The sequence below is a fragment of the Phaenicophaeus curvirostris genome, unplaced genomic scaffold (genome assembly GCF_032191515.1).
Source record: "Phaenicophaeus curvirostris isolate KB17595 unplaced genomic scaffold, BPBGC_Pcur_1.0 scaffold_46, whole genome shotgun sequence".
NCBI classification, from domain to species: Eukaryota; Metazoa; Chordata; class Aves; order Cuculiformes; family Cuculidae; genus Phaenicophaeus; species Phaenicophaeus curvirostris.
Window position 1 is genome coordinate 1,059,643 of NW_027206669.1, and position 17,785 is coordinate 1,077,427.

The 17,785-nt window shown below is 37.4% G+C and overlaps 1 protein-coding gene across 1 annotated transcript in view; it reads right to left on the minus strand.

The window, feature by feature from the left end:
* LOC138733921 (uncharacterized) overlaps positions 1-17,785 on the minus strand; it is a 79,140-nt gene that overhangs the window by 10,230 nt on the left and 51,125 nt on the right. The window contains 21 exon segments of the mRNA XM_069881438.1: positions 9-134; positions 969-1,046; positions 1,813-1,902; positions 2,674-2,880; positions 4,566-4,638; positions 4,640-4,707; positions 5,518-5,634; positions 6,390-6,494; positions 6,947-7,072; positions 7,803-7,880; positions 8,850-8,963; positions 9,548-9,713; positions 10,431-10,561; positions 10,999-11,151; positions 11,883-12,052; positions 13,100-13,240; positions 14,003-14,106; positions 15,120-15,202; positions 15,204-15,269; positions 16,087-16,167; positions 17,268-17,384. Of these exon segments, the coding sequence (XP_069737539.1) occupies positions 9-134; positions 969-1,046; positions 1,813-1,902; positions 2,674-2,880; positions 4,566-4,638; positions 4,640-4,707; positions 5,518-5,634; positions 6,390-6,494; positions 6,947-7,072; positions 7,803-7,880; positions 8,850-8,963; positions 9,548-9,713; positions 10,431-10,561; positions 10,999-11,151; positions 11,883-12,052; positions 13,100-13,240; positions 14,003-14,106; positions 15,120-15,202; positions 15,204-15,269; positions 16,087-16,167; positions 17,268-17,384 (2,394 nt within the window).

Here is a 17,785-nt window from a genome sequence, read left to right on the forward strand (position 1 = left end):
TAATTTACCCTTCTATATTCCTCTTTTTCTTCATTCAGTTCCTTGACTTTTATCTCATATTCTCTAAATATTCTCTTTTCTTCTTCATTCCAAAGATGCTCAGGCTTGGACAGAAAAGGAGGTGGAGGAATATCCTGGAAGAATTAAAGACAAATATGTTTCAAAAGCAACATTAAGTCCCCATCTGCACACTAACAAACTCTAGCACATCTCAAGATGAGTTAAAGGTATTCCTTAGTGGTAAATAAGGTACAAGACTTAAGTCTAAGTTACCTATATATTCTGTTTCTCTGGTCTGTCACTTGCACAGTAATTTTGGTGACACATATTGTGCTATTCTCTCTCAATTGCTTATAGGAATTCACTGCTGGATCTTGTAAAAGACAAGTATTTTGTACTCAAACATACTGCTGTAGATACTAGATACCTCACGTTTTCTGCTTCAGAAAAAAATCTAACTCAAAAAGGTAACCCAAATCTAACTCCATGCTAACGTATACTTCTAAGTGGAGCCCTTATTTTCCAAAAGAGATCAATTCCAGGGAAAATGCTTGGTCCTGCCGTACTCTTTTTCTGTGACATTTCACATTTGTTCCTTTCTTTACTTGTGTACTATCTATATTGGCTGAGTTAAAATGGAATACAGTATTTTTCTGTGAGATCACAGTGATGGAAAACAGGCTCTTCCTCCACCAGTTGTTATAATGGTAATACCAGATTATGTTCCTGCAGTATTCCACTGTGACAGGGACAGGTGTTATGGATAAGTCATATGCAGGCACTAGAACTCTGTGGTCTCTTTTGAGTCCAGTGTGTGGTCTCTTACAGAGTCTATGTAGGTTTAATGCAATTCTACAAGTCTCTGACTTTCTCCTATCACTTAGGTTTGAAATATTTGCTAGTTGAATTTCACACGTCCTCTAAAAGCCCACAAACCACCTAAATGATATGGCAGAAACACAGCTCACCATCTTCAAGACGTCTTCCTTTTTGACTTCTAGGACTCCACCCATCATGTCATTAAGAGCACGCAGTCTGTCATTGTCCTGCAAACAACCACAAAAAATATTTTTGTTTGCAAAAGGAAGTGTAGTAATTGGAAGTTTTGAGAGGGATAATAGGGTAGTTCACATCTAGATCATCTGTACAATTATACGGTGTGTCACTAGTAGATTAATGCACTTCGGTGATGCCTGTGAAACATGATGAAAGTCTCAGAGTTTTTTCTGGTGGACGGATGTTCACGTACCAAATAACTTACTCAAACTGCCATTCTGGCATTCTAGAAAAGAATACACAGGTATAGACTACTCCTGTGCAGTTGGTAGGCTAGGCTGAAGGAGGCTATTGTGTTATTGTCTCATTGAGCATCTCTTTTGGGAACAGAACCATTTTAGGTTCTGCACAGATGCATTTTAAAGCCAGAGGAAAGCATTACAACACCCTTGCCTTATCCCTGAAGAGCACAGGTCGCTCAGTTAACAAACACAGATAAAGCAGAAAGCTCTCTCTTGAGCAGCAGCATGCATTTAGAAATTTATCTAATCCCTGGTCACCTGATAGAGTATTTTTAACTGCCATTTTTTTTAGAAAATGTTGAGCCTAATACTAAATCTTTTCTCCCCCCGGCTGGTCTAGGTAGTTCCAATTGTAAACGATAATAAGAAGGAAAAGGCACACATCATCATTACCTACCATTTACACTTTATTCTCCCATGCTACATGACTGGAATATTTCAGTGCAGCATTAACTAAATAAGCCTGACCAGAGACAAAGGCCTACACAGTAAAAAAGGAAACTACTTTAAGTACCTTCTCAGCAAGACGTCTTTCCATTTCAAGCTTAGCCAGCATTTCTGCTTTCTCTCTCTCTTCTTGAGTCAAGTATTTTTCAACTTTAATCTGAAGGAAGAAAATGAGGGTCATATCAGGGTTCTTCTCTCCAAATGTGATCACATGCAGACTAAGAACCTTTGGAAAGAGGGGCAATACTAATTCTTGATGCTTTTTGTATCTCTGCTCCATGATAATACTCCTCAAGAGGACATTGTTCTTTCGAACACCCCTGAAAGCATATTTAAAAATGCTAAAATAGAAACTACCATCATTTTTGTTGAGATTAGTTGTATTTCTTGCATACCTTTTCTGACAGTGAATAACACGAACTGGTGAGAGAACAGAGAGAATTGGGAAAGACTGACCAAAAGAGCATGAGATTGGTGGAATATATTGTATAAGAAGCATGGTGCTTCTTTATAAATTATCATTTCAATTTATAATTACAGTACTAAGCACGGTTTAGTACCCACACACTTAGTCTAAAACTACTTAGTCTCAAAATGGTGCTCAGAATAAACAGAGAAACCCTTATCTATGGAAGTAAACCCTCCAAGCCTGGCTTGAATCTTACACTCAGGAACAGGGGGAATATCTACCTAATTTATAGCCAATTAAAAACTTAACATCAACGAACTAAGATTGTATACATCTTATTCATTTTGGATTGACTTATTATAAGTTTTCTCCCTAAAGAGTGAAGGGAAGCAAAAGAGACAAAAAGATGATTTTAAGTACACAGACACATCTGTTTTCAGCTTTTCAATGTCTGGCAATGACAGGAATTAAATAAATATATTTGAGTAGGTGAAAGAGAAAGATTCATTTTTCAAACACCTCTGAATCCTGAACTGTGAGTGCTCGCTCTGGTATCTCATCATCTGTAAGAGCTGGCTCCCACACTTCCAACTGCAGATCAAGTTGTTCCAAGATTTCTCGGATCCTCAGGTTTCTTTCTTTCACTCGTTCTATCTCCTGCTCCTTTTGTTGTGCAACTATGTCAAATTCCTTATTAAAAGCAGTTTTCAGTTTGTAAATGATGTCCTGAAATACCAAAAAGGGAAACAGCAATATGGCACAGGTCACATCCATCCATGATTATGGGACCACTCCTCAAGCCATCAAAACCATAAATGTGTGTAATTGTATGTGTGACAGGGAGATAAACTGGTAAAGCCCTTTAATGAAAATCATATAGGCAGAGTTCAAGCTTTGTTAAATAGAGGTGGGCAAACTATCATTCGTGGGGTTTTTTTCCCGCATAGAAATTTTTATTGCTGCATATTGCTGCAAACACTGGATAGAAAATTCTATTTGCTTGTTTTTGAATTCTTTGGCTGAAAGAAGGGGCCTCAAAGGAAAAAAACACATGACCTATAAATCTAGAGACTGTAAATCACAGGTAGAGGGGCATACTTTTAAGGGACATACACGCTAAGGACATATTTTCCTGATTTTTAAGTGATTCATCCTGCAGTTTCAATAATGCTTTTATGTGATTTTCTGCCTGGCATATGTAAGAAAAATTCCCTCATTAAATAAATAAACAAAAGTCGTAAACTATTTTTTTAAAACAGCTAAGACCTTACAATGATTTTAAAAATCATATATTCTCGGTGCTTAAATTCTTCCTTTAGCCTACAGAATTGACCTCAACAAAGCAGAACAGAATATTAAGAGAGAAAACTATGTGTGTCTCCTACTACATCAATTTAATAAAATGAAACATGGAAAGGATTTCAGTTCTATCACCAGATTTTACATTTTGAGATGCTTAGCTGTCTGCAATTTGTATTACAATAAATATTTTTGTGGCCATGATTATTTCATTGGTTTCTAATACAATAATAAGTTATGATGTAGTAAGGCAGGATGGCAGATAACATAAAGTGTTGCTGGGAGACAAAAGGCTGTGCTCAAGTGTTTGTCAGCTACCTATCTAACTCTCAGCAAATTCACTGCACTGGCCAAGAACACAGCAGACTTGTCTGCTATTAGATATATCGTATGCATCTTGAAAGCCACACAGTAGAAAGATCTCGTTACATCCAAACTTACATCTAAAATTGCTCCTTGTGTTTCTTCCCCATCTGCTTTAAAAACTAGTGTATCTACTAGATTTTATGTATTACAACGCATAACTGTTGAGCTCTGCTACCAGTTGTAGCCTTAAAGAGCTCTGATGAGGCAATGCTTTACTGTTGTTTAACCACTTCTGCCCTTGCAGATCATCTTCATAAGAAGCCTTTTATGTAGCATGTTTACTGCTTAATAAACAGGCCAGGGTAAGAGAAGGGAGAGTCGGATAGTAAAGAATATTAAATAACAGAAACACTGAAGGCTCCAAATGAAGGGCTGATAAGACTGTAAAGAAATGAAATGGTGTGAGGATACAGCTGAACTTTCATTCAGCAGCAAATAGTATGGAAAGAGGTCATGTTTCCACAGGCATGCTGAGCTGTGCAAGCCAGCTATACAAACACCAGAGGACAAATAGAAATACTCTCAAATTGGGTAACCAATTTCATAAAAACGTTTTTCTTCCACACCTGAGCTGGCAAATCCACATGGTGCTTTGCTGCACGATGTGCATTTATCTGTAACACAGTGGCCTGTGCAACTCTCCATTGTAGTGTCAGTACACCCAAAATCTGAGCGTCTGTGACTGCTATGAGAACCCAAAGGTGTGGCAGTGCCACTACAGTAATACAAACTTGAAAAGACATCACCTTTAATAACACTATCTGATTGACTTTCTGCTCCCTACTGTGCAAGTCCAGTTGGTGGTACAGGATAGATGTCTTCTGTCTTCTCTCGTTCTTCCTCAAGTAATACAGTCTCAGACTCAGTCTCAGGATTTTTCTTCTGAGTCTGAATATCACAAACATGACAACTGTGTTAATTTTGTATACGAACCAGTGGCACACGTATGAAAAAACTCTAGAGATCATATTCTGCAATTAAGCCCAGTGATCAAAAACCCACAAGTTGAAGTGAACATATACAGAATATTTGGTCCAGTTGTAGGATCCCCAGTACAAGAAAGACACGGGCATTCCGGAGCAAACCCAGCGATAGGCCACTAATACAATTAAGGGTTTGAAGCACCTAATATGTGAAAAGAAGCTGAGCGTGCTGGGATTGTTTAGCCTCAAGAAGGAGGAGGCTTGGGGGGTGGTGTTTAATAACACATATAAAAACCTGAGGAGTAAGGACAACAGAGCCAGACTCTTCTCAGCGGTGTCGGTGACAGATTGAAAGGAAATGGTTATACATCAAAATACAGAACATCCAACTTAAATATAATGAAACACATTTCCTCTGAAGGTTGTCAAACATGGGAGAAGGTAGCCTATAGAGGTTATGGAATCCTCCATCCTTGGAGATATTCCAAACCTGACTGGACATGGAGCTGAGTAAATTGTTCTAGGTGGGCTGGAGTAGATGACTTCCAAATGGCTTATCTAACCTCAGCTCTTCTGTGATTCTTCAATACTAATGCATTTGTTCTAAGTAAAACCACAACATTTCATCTTTACGAATATCTTCAAATTTTTAGGGAAGTATTTCTACAGCGAAAACGGACCCAAGAAATGTGTCTATGTAAAAAAGGGGTTAAGATGCCAACTCAGAGCATTCTGATCTGAAATGCCTATATGCAGTACTTCAAAGGGATTGTACCTCATCATCAGCTGTCTCAATCTTCTTTAACTGGAGAACTTTCTCCAGAATTTTCAGTTCTTCTTCAGTACGTTCCTTCATTGGATAATTTTTCACTTCAGAAGCTATATGGAAGCACTGTTCAATTATATTTTTTTTTTAGAAAACAAAAACACCCAAGGTAAAAACTTCTTCAGAACACATCTGTTAATTCATTTGTCCAAAAACTGAATGCTAAATAGTTACAGAGGCTTCTTAAAATCAGAAATAATATTGATGATCAATTAATGTAGACAATCCAGCAAGAATATAGGAGTCAGAAAAAAACCACTTGCCTTTTTGGTAGTAAAAATGGTTGGTTTAAAATTTGCTGCCTTTATTTATTTTTTTTTTTAAATAACCTCTGGCTATGTCCTCTTTATTCACAGAATTCAACCAGGACAAGATTTTTGGTAAAATTACTCGGTCTTTAACCACCCTTGAGATAATCTAGTATCACTAGTTTGACTAATATCCCTCTGTTTAAAATAGGCAAAATCAGGGTTAAATTTTGCTTTTACATTCTGTGTTGCAGAAGTCCTACTGACCCAACACAGAAATATAATATTTACCTTCGCCTTTTAGCAACACTGCATGAAGATATTCTCTAGTATCTAGGAACTAAGGAGTTACTTATTTGCTTATTAGCACATTTATCCACTTTAAAAGGCAAAATCAGCCAGGCTCGGTCAAAATCAACAGAATGAAAGATTTGCATGAGCCCTGGAAAGAAGTGGTTTTTTTCCTCATACCATAAGCAAACCAGAAATGTGTTATACTTCTATTTATTTTGTTTCAGTACCTTAAGGAATCAATAAACTACTGCAGTAAGTGAGTTAGAAAGTGATGGTTACCTTAACAGCACGTCCTTTTACACACATTGGATCCCAGCACTCATGTTTGATGACACTCTGCAAATAGCAGTTGGCTAAATTCTCCATTTCAATCTCCTTCCTCACCTTTCAAGATACAGAAAAGAAAATAATGACATGTGGTGCAAACCAACAAGATATAGGCAATTTGTATTGAGTTGTTGAAACAAACCTGGCAGATTAAATGAATTACCCGTATTTCATAATCTTAGACTACTGCAGCTATCTTCTCCAAAAATGATATTGCATACTACTGCTACTGAAAGGTGTCATTTCATATGTGAAGAAAAGCATTCCAGAACTTAAGCAGCGCTGTACCCAAGGTCACAGTGCCAGATTTACAGTTTCTGGCATAGATCATATTCCAACTGGCAATATCTGCATTAGCAGATTCACCTGCTTCAAAAAGTGACTTAAAATACTTTTACGCTTTCCTGCTTCTCAACAGTGAACAACTTTGAGATCATCTTCTATTCTTCAGTTATTGCTTCTCCTTTTCACTGCTAGTTTTAAAATGTTCTCTTTCCACTCTATCATACCCTGGCCACTTCTTCTTCAGCCTTTTCTTGTGCTCTTTCCTGTTCTTCTACATCCAGGTTGAACTCCTGCTGCTCCAGTTTCTCAATGTCTGGCACCAGTTCATTTTCATGCATCATTTTCTGAATCTGTTTTTTTAAAAAATAAGTATAAGGAATAAAAAGTAATTCGAATGTGAATAGAGGAAACACTGGTTTTAACACTGTGGAACTTGATAACAGAGAAAATCATTTTAATTGCCTCCACTTTTAACTGCTTCATGGTAATTGGTAGAACGTGCTGCCTGTACCTAGTGACAGAGACTACTATGTGAATATATTTCATCCTTCCCTTAAAGCTCATTTGGATGTTATATGTGGAGTTGTGCATACTTTCTAAGAATCTGTAGCATGGAATTGTTCATTCTTTAGTTCTGAGAACTTTCAAAAGTTTTTATCTATCTCATGCAGTTCAACAAAGGGAAATGCAAAATCCTGCATCTGGGGAGGAACAGCCCCATGCAGCAGGATATGCTGGGAGCTGAGCAACTGGAAAACAAACTGGAGAAGGAAGAGGAGAGGATGACAGTTTCTATAACGGAAGGCTGTTAGACCAGCAGAAACTAGCCTGCTGAGGGGATAGATTGCTCAAGATATAAGGGTGGTACAAATTTTTTAGTTGGAGCAAAGGAACCTCAGAACCAGACAGTTGTTCCTGACAGGTTCAGCACGCTGTCCCTGAAGAGACAAATCTCTCTATTACCTGTCTGCTCAGTGTTTATGACAAAAATGTAACTAAGCACTAGAGCTGATAGTTGTAAAGGAAGTGTACATGTAAACAAAACTGTAAGCTAAGCCATTACACTTGTAAGAAACTCACAGTTTCATGCAGCTTTTTAATTCCCATTTGCAGCTCTTTCTTCTGGTTAGCAAACCTCTCAGTCTCTTCTCTAATGACCTGACATACAACAGATATATTTTTGAAAATAAAAAATAACCCAGGAAACGACTGAAGTGATCTAAAGGAACATTATCTGTACAGAAAACAAAACTCAGAAGGGATTAATAACTGAAATAGACATAAGCTTAATTCAATAGGTTGATTCTTAGAACTGCTAAAAAGAAAAATGATTGTACACCCAGTTCACACTGTAAACTGGTTATACAGAAACAGAGCTTAAAGTAAGGAAAGAAAGAAAGTCACTCCTGAGATCACACAGAAAGCAATGATATTTCATCTTATCATTGAGCCCGAGAAGCTGGAGAATATATACAGCTCTGGTTCATAACAAAATGAACCTGCTACCACCCATAATTCATATTTCTGAGGAAAAAAATTATCTATGTTAACATTAATATAGCAATTTCCAGACTCACAAAGCACTAAATCCCCTCTCTGCACACTATTAGATCTTTGATGAACTTTTACTCTTAAAAAACTTTGGTTCCACATCATACTCACCTCAACCTTAACCTGAAACAAACCTCAGGGGGTTTGCAATTAATGTCATATTGTTGACTATTGATTTATCAGTGCTGTAGAATTTTTTATTCTGGCCCTTGGGAAGAAGCACCTGCTTGGTTTCTGGTAATAATCTTCAGTGTAACTTCTTGACATTTAGAAGAAAAACATCTTTACAAGTTTCTAAAGGAAGCCGATTTCTCTGGCAATTTCTTTTTTTTTTCATTTACTCCTTGTGTAGAAGTGGCCTTTTGGCCTTTAGAGCTCCTATTGTGCTCAGTACCTGCTCTGGTGTGTTTATAACGTTGACCCTAACTTTTCTAAAGGTCTAGATGGCAACGCCTTAAAGGGAGGCCCAAATGTCAGAAGAGCTTTAGAAAGTAGATTACTTTACAGCACATAATTCAAATCACTACTGACTCTTGAAAACTCCTGTTTTGATTATTACTTGTTCTATCAAAGTACCTTCTTCATTTTCTGATCTATCCACGTCATTTCATTGGTATTGGCTGAATATGAACTGGTGACGTTTCCGTCTTCCTCTGTCACCTCTACATTGGAAGATTTAAGCGATGCATCCTGAAATTAAGGATATAAACATCCATCTCAGGTACTTAGAGAGAATAAGAGAGAGACCAAAATAAAATAAAAATTGGACTCACATTAGAAGCACCACCACGTCATTAAAGAGAATGTTACAATATTTTTATTCCCTAACCAGGCTCCAGATTTGGTCCAGAAAACCCTTGCTGTTATGCAAAGCCTTTTGACTCAAATGGCCTGACATTACTAACTTCTGTAATTGCTGCTTTGCTTGATTTCAACAGGAAAACAAACAACACACAATGTATAGCAGTAATATCACACTGGAAATGACAAATAATTTCACATGAGGAGAAATTGACTTTCACAGAGTTTTCTGTGGCTGAAGAAACCATGTGAAACTGAAGCTGTGAATGCCATCTTCCCATAACTATTCCATTTCCTTGTTTATGCTATTCTACAAATTAAGAATTAAGCATATTCAGCCTATCCTTGGGAGTATTTTGCTACTTCTGCAAAAGGATCAGAGTTTGTTTGGAGGACAGTTTTTATCATGTGCAATTTTAGGAGAATGATCAAACCTTCCCCCCGCTTCCCTAAAAATAAAAAAACCACCCCACCTTAAATTTCCCTTCTGGAAGTGATTCTGCTGTGGATTCTGGGTCAAAATGCCGTTCTGCCATGGATTGTAAAACAGTATTTTCATTTGAAGTGGACTTGTTCAGTATAGCAAGAAGAGATCGCCAGTGAAGATCAGCTTCCTCAGCTTCAGTATTCTTTACCTTCCTAGTAAATAGAAAATAAATTGATGTATTTTTATGTCTTATAATAAAGGACAAATTATTAAATATTCCATATAACAAAATTACTAAGTTGTTCAAAAATGCCTATTCAATATTTTTACATATGATTTAATATTGTTTGAGTTCTAGCATTCATAATTAAGTGAAGTTTCTTCAGAATTAGAAATTCTGAAAGATTCATTACCCAGAGTAGAAATACCACTCTGGTGGACCCATCTTCCATTTATGCATCTGCCTGAACATTTGTTATACCACAGAAAAGCTGTAGTTTCACGTGTCCCTCACTCCTAATGTTTGCTAAGAGCTCTCTATGGGCACAGTTCAATTCCCTCCCATTAAATCTGTAATGTCCCCTAATCACTGAAATAAAATGGTATCTCATGAGATTATATGGCTTAGATCCTCAGACACCCCATTCCAGATGGTTTATTTGAGAGTGATAAGCAGCTTATTATGGGTAATGCTTATCAGAAGACACTCCTTTATCTTGTATTGCAACCGCACCCAAAGTCCAAGACATTCTCCACAACACTGGTGGGAAGCTTTAAATGAGCTAGGGAAGCTACCTCTAAGGATGAGAGGAGTGACTTCATCTAATTCTTAACCTTACTTTGAGACTAATAAAAAGTCTAGAATCACAAATAGATGCAAAATTTGCCTGTCAGGATACAAAAATTCACACCATCAATATTATACATACTTCCATTTCAGGCACACCAGGGCACCATCATTTTTCCCAATAACAAGGATAAATTTGCTATCCAGAGAAAATACCGTGGATCTGATTCCTCCTCCTTGATATGAGTGACAATGCATACGAGCGAGTATATCCTAGAAAAGTCACAGAAGCAGTATGAGTAAATATGTTTTTGTAACAGGGTATGTCTATAAACTATGCTTCTGTATTTTCTTATAGAAGTCAATCCAAAATGTCAACACGAAGTATATAAAAGCCTAGGATTTATGATTTTGTGATTTTTGACTACAGATGGGACAAGTTTCTAGAATACTAATTTTGCAGGTGATGATAACGAAAAGTAGTAAAATTATCTACCCCAAGATTTGCTGGAGAAGAAAGTAAGTAGTTTGTATAATCATCAGTTATAAAAACAATTGTACTATATAATGTTATGACAGTTCATGTTCAACGTAAATTTTTCTGGAACACTTTATATTCAAGCAAAGAAAAGCTTCCAGTGAAAGAAAGTAGCTTGCACACCTCTTCCTCGCGTACACCAAACAAAGCCTGTACCTGGATGCCTACCTACCATAGTAGGAGTGTGATAGACGAACAAAACACCATCGTTCGCTGCTGATGCCAGCCACCGGCCGTTGGGTGATAAACAGAGGATCCCCGATCCAAACTGATTGCTACGAATCCTCTTCTCTGATAAAAATACTGATGGGTCTTCCGATATAGTCTGCCGAACAAAGAAAACGTTAGCAGCAGTTCAGATTATGGAGATGTCTATGCCATTTTGAGAAGGCTGATGGCAGTTTTGTGGGTTATCACATGTGGTGATTTACAATCCAAACACTTGGATTTCTGAGCTCAGGAAGCAGTAACATTGCTACGATGATTTGCTTCTCATCTCTTCAAAAGGGTCTGTGTGTTTTTATGTGCCTGGGCCCAGAGTTGTCAAGGAGGAATGCCCACCTTTGGAATTCACCTTCTTCCTTGACCTGACTCAAACTGGGGGAGACCTATGAGCTACAGAGAGGTCCAGTTCATCAGCAGGCAATGACAGTGACCACTACTTCATTTCAGGCAGGGCTGAGCTGGGTTTGCAGTTGTGTCTTAGAGTCATGGGCTCACATGGGCTCAGTGCTTTTAAGAGCTGGATACTCCAGTTACTCAGCAGACTGCACAAAAGCACAGCTCCAACACAGAAGCTACACATGAAGTGCCTGCAAGCTGTACAAGTTTTAAGAAGCAACATTTGGCTTTCTCTGTAATCAAACAAGAAGATTGCTTTTGCCAGATTTCTGAGCAGGTGGTAGGATACTAAAAGTTGATGTTTATGGATGGAGTAGATATTTTGAGTGCAGAGATGACTTTTTATGATAATATCCTGCTATATTAACTTCAGCTACAGCCTTTGTTTGATGGTATTTAACCATCACCCAAAATAAAGCAGCTTCAGAAAATTACCTTTTCAGTGAGATGATATTTACAGATGAAAAGTCCAGAGGTACAGTAACCATACACAATATTATCCTTCAATCTGACTGCTGAGCTCAAAGGGCAATCCAGATCATAACGCTCCTGTTTAATGGCACTAGCATCAAACATTCCTTGGTCATTAACATACTCATCATTATCTAGAAGCGTGAAAAAAGAAACAGGGAGGAAAAGGCATCATTACCACTAATGCAGGTGCTTCACCCATCAAGTAATTAAGAAAATCAGTCTCAGCAAGGAGTGAGCATTATGTGAGTTTTCAAGGAGACTAGGAATTAAGACACCTAGGTTTGACACTTACTCTGGGGGTCGTGCCAATCTAGCACACTGCAGTGAAGCAGAGAGACAGCTCTAAAGAAGTCCTAGAAACGGTTTAACCACAGTGATGTAATTGTTTGCATACCCTGATTTACCCTGCTCTGCTGTGCCTTAGTTAAATTTATGCATTTAAGACCTCTCATGACAACTGAATTAGTTTTCCACCTGTTTCCAGAAAGTGCCCCGAACTGATCATTCCAAGAATATCAGTTTTCCAGAAGGTGAATGGAAGTTTGCCTTTCTTAGGCGTCCTTAACCCCCACCCCCCCTTTTCCTCATAGTGACACTTTTCTCATAGAAAGTTTCTTTAACATTTCCTATTGGGACACAAGGTAATATTTTTTAAACACAGTAGACTTTTTCCTTGGTGCTTTTACACAGAAAAGCTATAACAAAGACAGGGAATCACTATTTTTTTAGATAGATCAACCTTTAATATTTTCCTTCTGAGCTATTACATACCTATAATAATTCTTTGAAGAGGCTGGTGGGATTGATTCCCCTTTGAACACCCGATATGCTAGTCTGCAAAAGGGTGATGCCTAGAACAAGGTCTCTGTGACTGGCTTCGGGCATTGCCCACTCAATAGTAATAATAACAGCAATAACAACCACCACCAGTAGAAGTAGTTGTTAAGCGATGGCTTTGTGAATCTGCAAATGAATTACTTCTTCCTTCCTTGGCCTTCCCTTAAAAGATCACATTTTGCAATGATTGAGCTGACTATAAAGCCTACCGAATGCTGTATGAGAAATGATGTCCCAGGAGAATGTACAGAGGAGATGAAGAAAGAGATTAAGATTTGTGTTAATGGATGGCAATAATATGATCTTCCCTTAGAAAAATATCACAGAATATATATTCTTACCTGTTGTGAGTTCTGAAGGTAGATAAAAAACTTCCAGTCTTGCTCTCTGGCCCGCTCCCACATTAAGAAGTGCCGCCACTTCAACTAAGTCCTTGTTGAAGTCAGAAACTACAGAGAGATCCAGCACTTCATCTGCTAAGGCTGAAGCAGGTAGGGAACATCAATGCAAATTGTTACTGAATCACGGTAACGTTTTTGCTGAGTTATCACATCAAACAAAGAGACCCGTGTTCAGGACACATCTCAGCTCAACCACACAGTTTGGAACTTGCATGAAAATATCAGACAAGCCACAACCTGGCTTTGGAAAGTGCGGCACGCACACAACTTCAGCTAGAGGCATCCAGCACTGAGAGTGCTAAGTGTTACTATGACATTAAACATTCAAATATGACTTTACATCCAGCTTGAACTGTAGCAATTTTGAGGTTCTCTGCTGATAACCACCACTTAAAGTTATGATGAAGTTCTATACTTATAGATGCGATCTGTAAGTATAACGTTAGTGGAATTGAGAGGCTGCAAAAACAAATACACAAATTTCTGAAGAATTATTCTGTGACTTAAAATTCCATCATTTTTATTCTTTAGCATCCAGCAGCAAAGCTGACAGTTCCAGCAGTCCTCACGTTAAAGATGTCCGGGGCAGGCAATTGCACCCAGCTATCATGATTTTTACTCTAAATTCTCTCAAGATGAGCCACAAAAGTCTTAAGTTCTTTGCCACTACTATTCCTTTTGTGCTGGAGTTGTGATCAGCTGGTTAGCTAATCCATTCTCTTCCCTCTGACTTACCTGCTCCTTTGCTAACTAAAACTAAATAAAAAAAAAAAAAAAGCAAGTACACCTAAAATACAGTAAATAGTGAAAACACAGTGTCGTTAATGCTGTAACATTTATTACCTACATATCCAAGAACTTGGAATAATTTTGAAGGCCGGGCATCTAGAATAAAGATATGTCCTTCTGCAGCCCTAGTGATGAGGAACCGGCCACTCTGGTCATAACTAGGTGAAAAAAAAATCCAAATAGAAAACAGCTCAATAAAAAGAGTCAAATAATTCCACTCCAATAACTCTGCTGACTTCACTGAGGGCATAAACGCAACTGAAATTTCAGCTTCTAGGTTTACAGGATTAGGGTCTGATATAAAGTGCAGTTATGAGTGCAATTTCTAATTGTGTGGGTGGTCAATCTAAAGCTAACGATGCTCCATAGCAGTCTGTTAACAACTTCAGCAAATCTTTAATGAAGTTTATGTTTTTAAAAATAAAACGGCTATACAGATTTTGATATTATTTTTAATAGACATGGCTCTGTTTATATTGATTTGACCTTGAATGAGTTGCTTTCCGTATCTATTTTTAATGTTTTATCTTAGGTAGCTGTGGAAAGTGATCACATCTGAGTCTCCAAATAACAGGCAGACTAATATTAAAGTTTAACTGTTCAATATCCATTTTATTTTTTAAAAAGTAGAAGTAAAATACTCTCAGATTTTTCAATAATGGAAAAAAGCAACCAACCAAACAAAAAAAGCCTTTTAGATCACTAGAGCTTATTACAGGAGGACTGGTAAATTCCAGAACAGTGAGCAAATGAATAATTAACAATGGTAATAAAAATCCACCGTATAAAAAGGGATGACCAAAAGGCTTATACTTAATTTCACAAAAACTTAAATTTACTTCTAGTGAGAAATGGCCCTCTAAAGTTGGATACATGGAATTGTGCATAATTATTGCACACAGTGATCTGCCAGAAAGGATCTTATACATGAGTATTTTCAGTGCTCAGTTAAACCTTCTTAAAATACAGGTTTATTATATTTCTCTCATATAAATCCTGCCACTACCTCTCTTGCAAGCAATTCAGAATATGTTGGAAAATAATTGAAACCATTAAAATATTTTACTTTGTTATTTTTGGAATCAAAGCTTGAACAGTTTTTTTGTTCAACTAACAGCGTTACTCAAGAAACAGATTGACAATATTACTGCCCCTGCTGCTTCATACTTACTGCAAAGACAACACTGGAAATTTGGAAAGAAAAATTCTGTGAACAACCCGTGGAGCTTCAGCTTTGGTAACATCAAGAAAATAAGATTTGACCTCTTATGGTCCCAACAGCAACGCTGCTGGAGGAGGGACAGCAAGCCATAGCTGTTGCCTAGTTGAGAAACAAAATATGATTAACAGTTCCATACCTTTTTTTACAACTATTCTGTATGTTAGTATGCGACTTCTTTTACTATTTAGAAGTCCCTAAAATTTGAAGAAGAAACCTCAAATGGTTCAGCTAAAAAACTTGTTTTTAACAAAGTATTTTAGAGACGTCTTGGCTTTTTTCCCTATGCTCTGTATCTACATATCAAAAGCCAATTCTGCACTCCTCAGAAAAAAATCATTATACCCACATTTAAAGTGAAATAAGTCCCACCTCAATGAAACAGTGAGTGCATTGTTATGTGTACAGCTCTTACAGAAAGGGATGAGTCTCTTACTGTGTCAGATTTCAGGGTTTGAATGCATCTTAAATCAGGACAAAGCATTAACAGTTTTAAATACTTTTATCAACTCAGTTTCAAGAGCCTGGTCATTCAAGGCATTTAGTTTTTACAGACTCAAAACTTTTCCATTCAGTTCTGACACTCATTAAAAATAAATATTTCATCAAATATTATAAAAATTTAGATTGTTATTTACAAATATGTGCTTAAAGACACATCACTACAACAACCCAAACCATTCAATGATTCTATGACATGAGGTTGACATGTTGCCTCTGCTTTATGGCCCAGTTCAATAGATGATTAGTTCAAGTAAACGTAATATTTTTAAATCTCTTTCATGGGTTGTACAGAGACACTACTGATCTTTCCTCACCACAGGTTGATCCAAATCTGTGGAATATTATGCTATGAATTAAGAAATACTAAAGAAAACTTCAAGCATCAGTCACTAAATGAGCTCCTGGTTGCGTGTACCTGAATATCAAGGTTGAGCTTGCTGAGGCAAGTTCCATCTTCCAGGAACCAAACTTGTACTTCACCTGAAATTGTTACAGACTATTGAACAGAGAAAAAAACATAGTCAAAAGAGAGTGGAATAACCAAATAGTCTGGAAATGACTAGTGATCTTTTATAGAATATAAATTCAAATAGTGTCTGAGCAGAGCAGATCAAGGATTACTAGTTTTGCTTGAAATTACCTTGAATTCCCTTTAAGTCCAGTTGCTGCAAGGTACGCCTACCTACGGAAAATGTGTAATCATTTCTGTGAATTGATGCAAATACAGGAATGTTTTTTAAGCAGAATGAGACAATCTAGGGCAAAACATGTAAGCTTGATCAATATTAGCACTCCCACCATTCAGCCTGCAATAGAAAACCTGCTTATCATTTTGTTTGCACAGGAAAGGGCTTAAGGTGACATCTGGTTTTCTCACATGAAAAATTATGTGTATCATGTTTTTGAGGCCTTCTTATAACCAGGAAATTTTATAATTCCACAGTGAAGTGTGGCTAGAGATCAATCAACCCTCACATCACTCATTCAGACTCAGGTAAAATTTGTCATTCCCATGTTACTGACAAACAAACAGATTATCAGCAAAACTAATTGATTCACACCCCAGAATTTCAGGGCTGGCTACTTGAAGAATTCATGGCCTTGAGATGAATCAGTTGCAGGAGTCCAAGACATAGGAGGAAAGCAAGGAATATTTCAGAATGAACAGATCCATGAGTAATGCCTCGTTGTCCCTGGACCTGGGACAAAGGCATCTCTCAGGCTATTCCAGTTTGTGCTGGAGGCTGAAAAGATCAGCAGGGATTCCTTGTTCCGACATCTATTCTCTGAATTGAATCAACCTTTTGCTCAGCTGTGTTCCTGACCACTAGTGAGACAGCAAATAAACAGCAGAACCATACAACATTTTAGCAGCCTGCGAATTATCCACCCTGCATTCCAGGGCAAGTTCTGACCCTTCTATAGGCCATACCTGAATTAATGCCATTTAATTCCGTAATGAGAAGGTTTTCCACAACTGTAACAAACACCAGAACAGTCACGATCTCTGCAAGGCTTTTGATTTTGTGTCTTACCAACGTTTTGGTCATCTGAAAAGAGCCACAATTATATACAAGGAAGAAAATAATTTCTTACCACACAGTACTTGTCCCCTGGAGTAAGAAAATCAGCTGTCAGGAAACAACTACTGCATGTGTCCAGGAGTTTGACAGCTTCTCCACTGTGGGCAGGTTTGTAAGCATAGATTGTCCCCTGACAAACAGAGAGAGATAATCCATCCCTGGGCTATGAGACTTCTCATTAAAAGCTGTCAAAGACTTCAAGAAAAAATACTCATCTTCCTGAGCTCTTTAAAGTTTCATACTCTACTCTAAATTGAGGTAAAAAGTGCCCAGTAGAATTCAACTGAATTTAGTAAATTATATAAATTTACACTAGCTGAAAATCAGGATGGTTCATTTGAGAGTGATCCAGCTAGTCACGTTTCCAAGTTTTGTTTCTCATAACTGCTTTAATTTAAAACCACCCTATTTCGTATTGCTCCAGAAACCAATCAATATTCTAAAGCAACATAAAACACAAATAATAAATCTTAAGCTTCAAAAGATGTTTTTATCTAAAGACCTCAAAACCTTTTAGAAACAATTCATAAC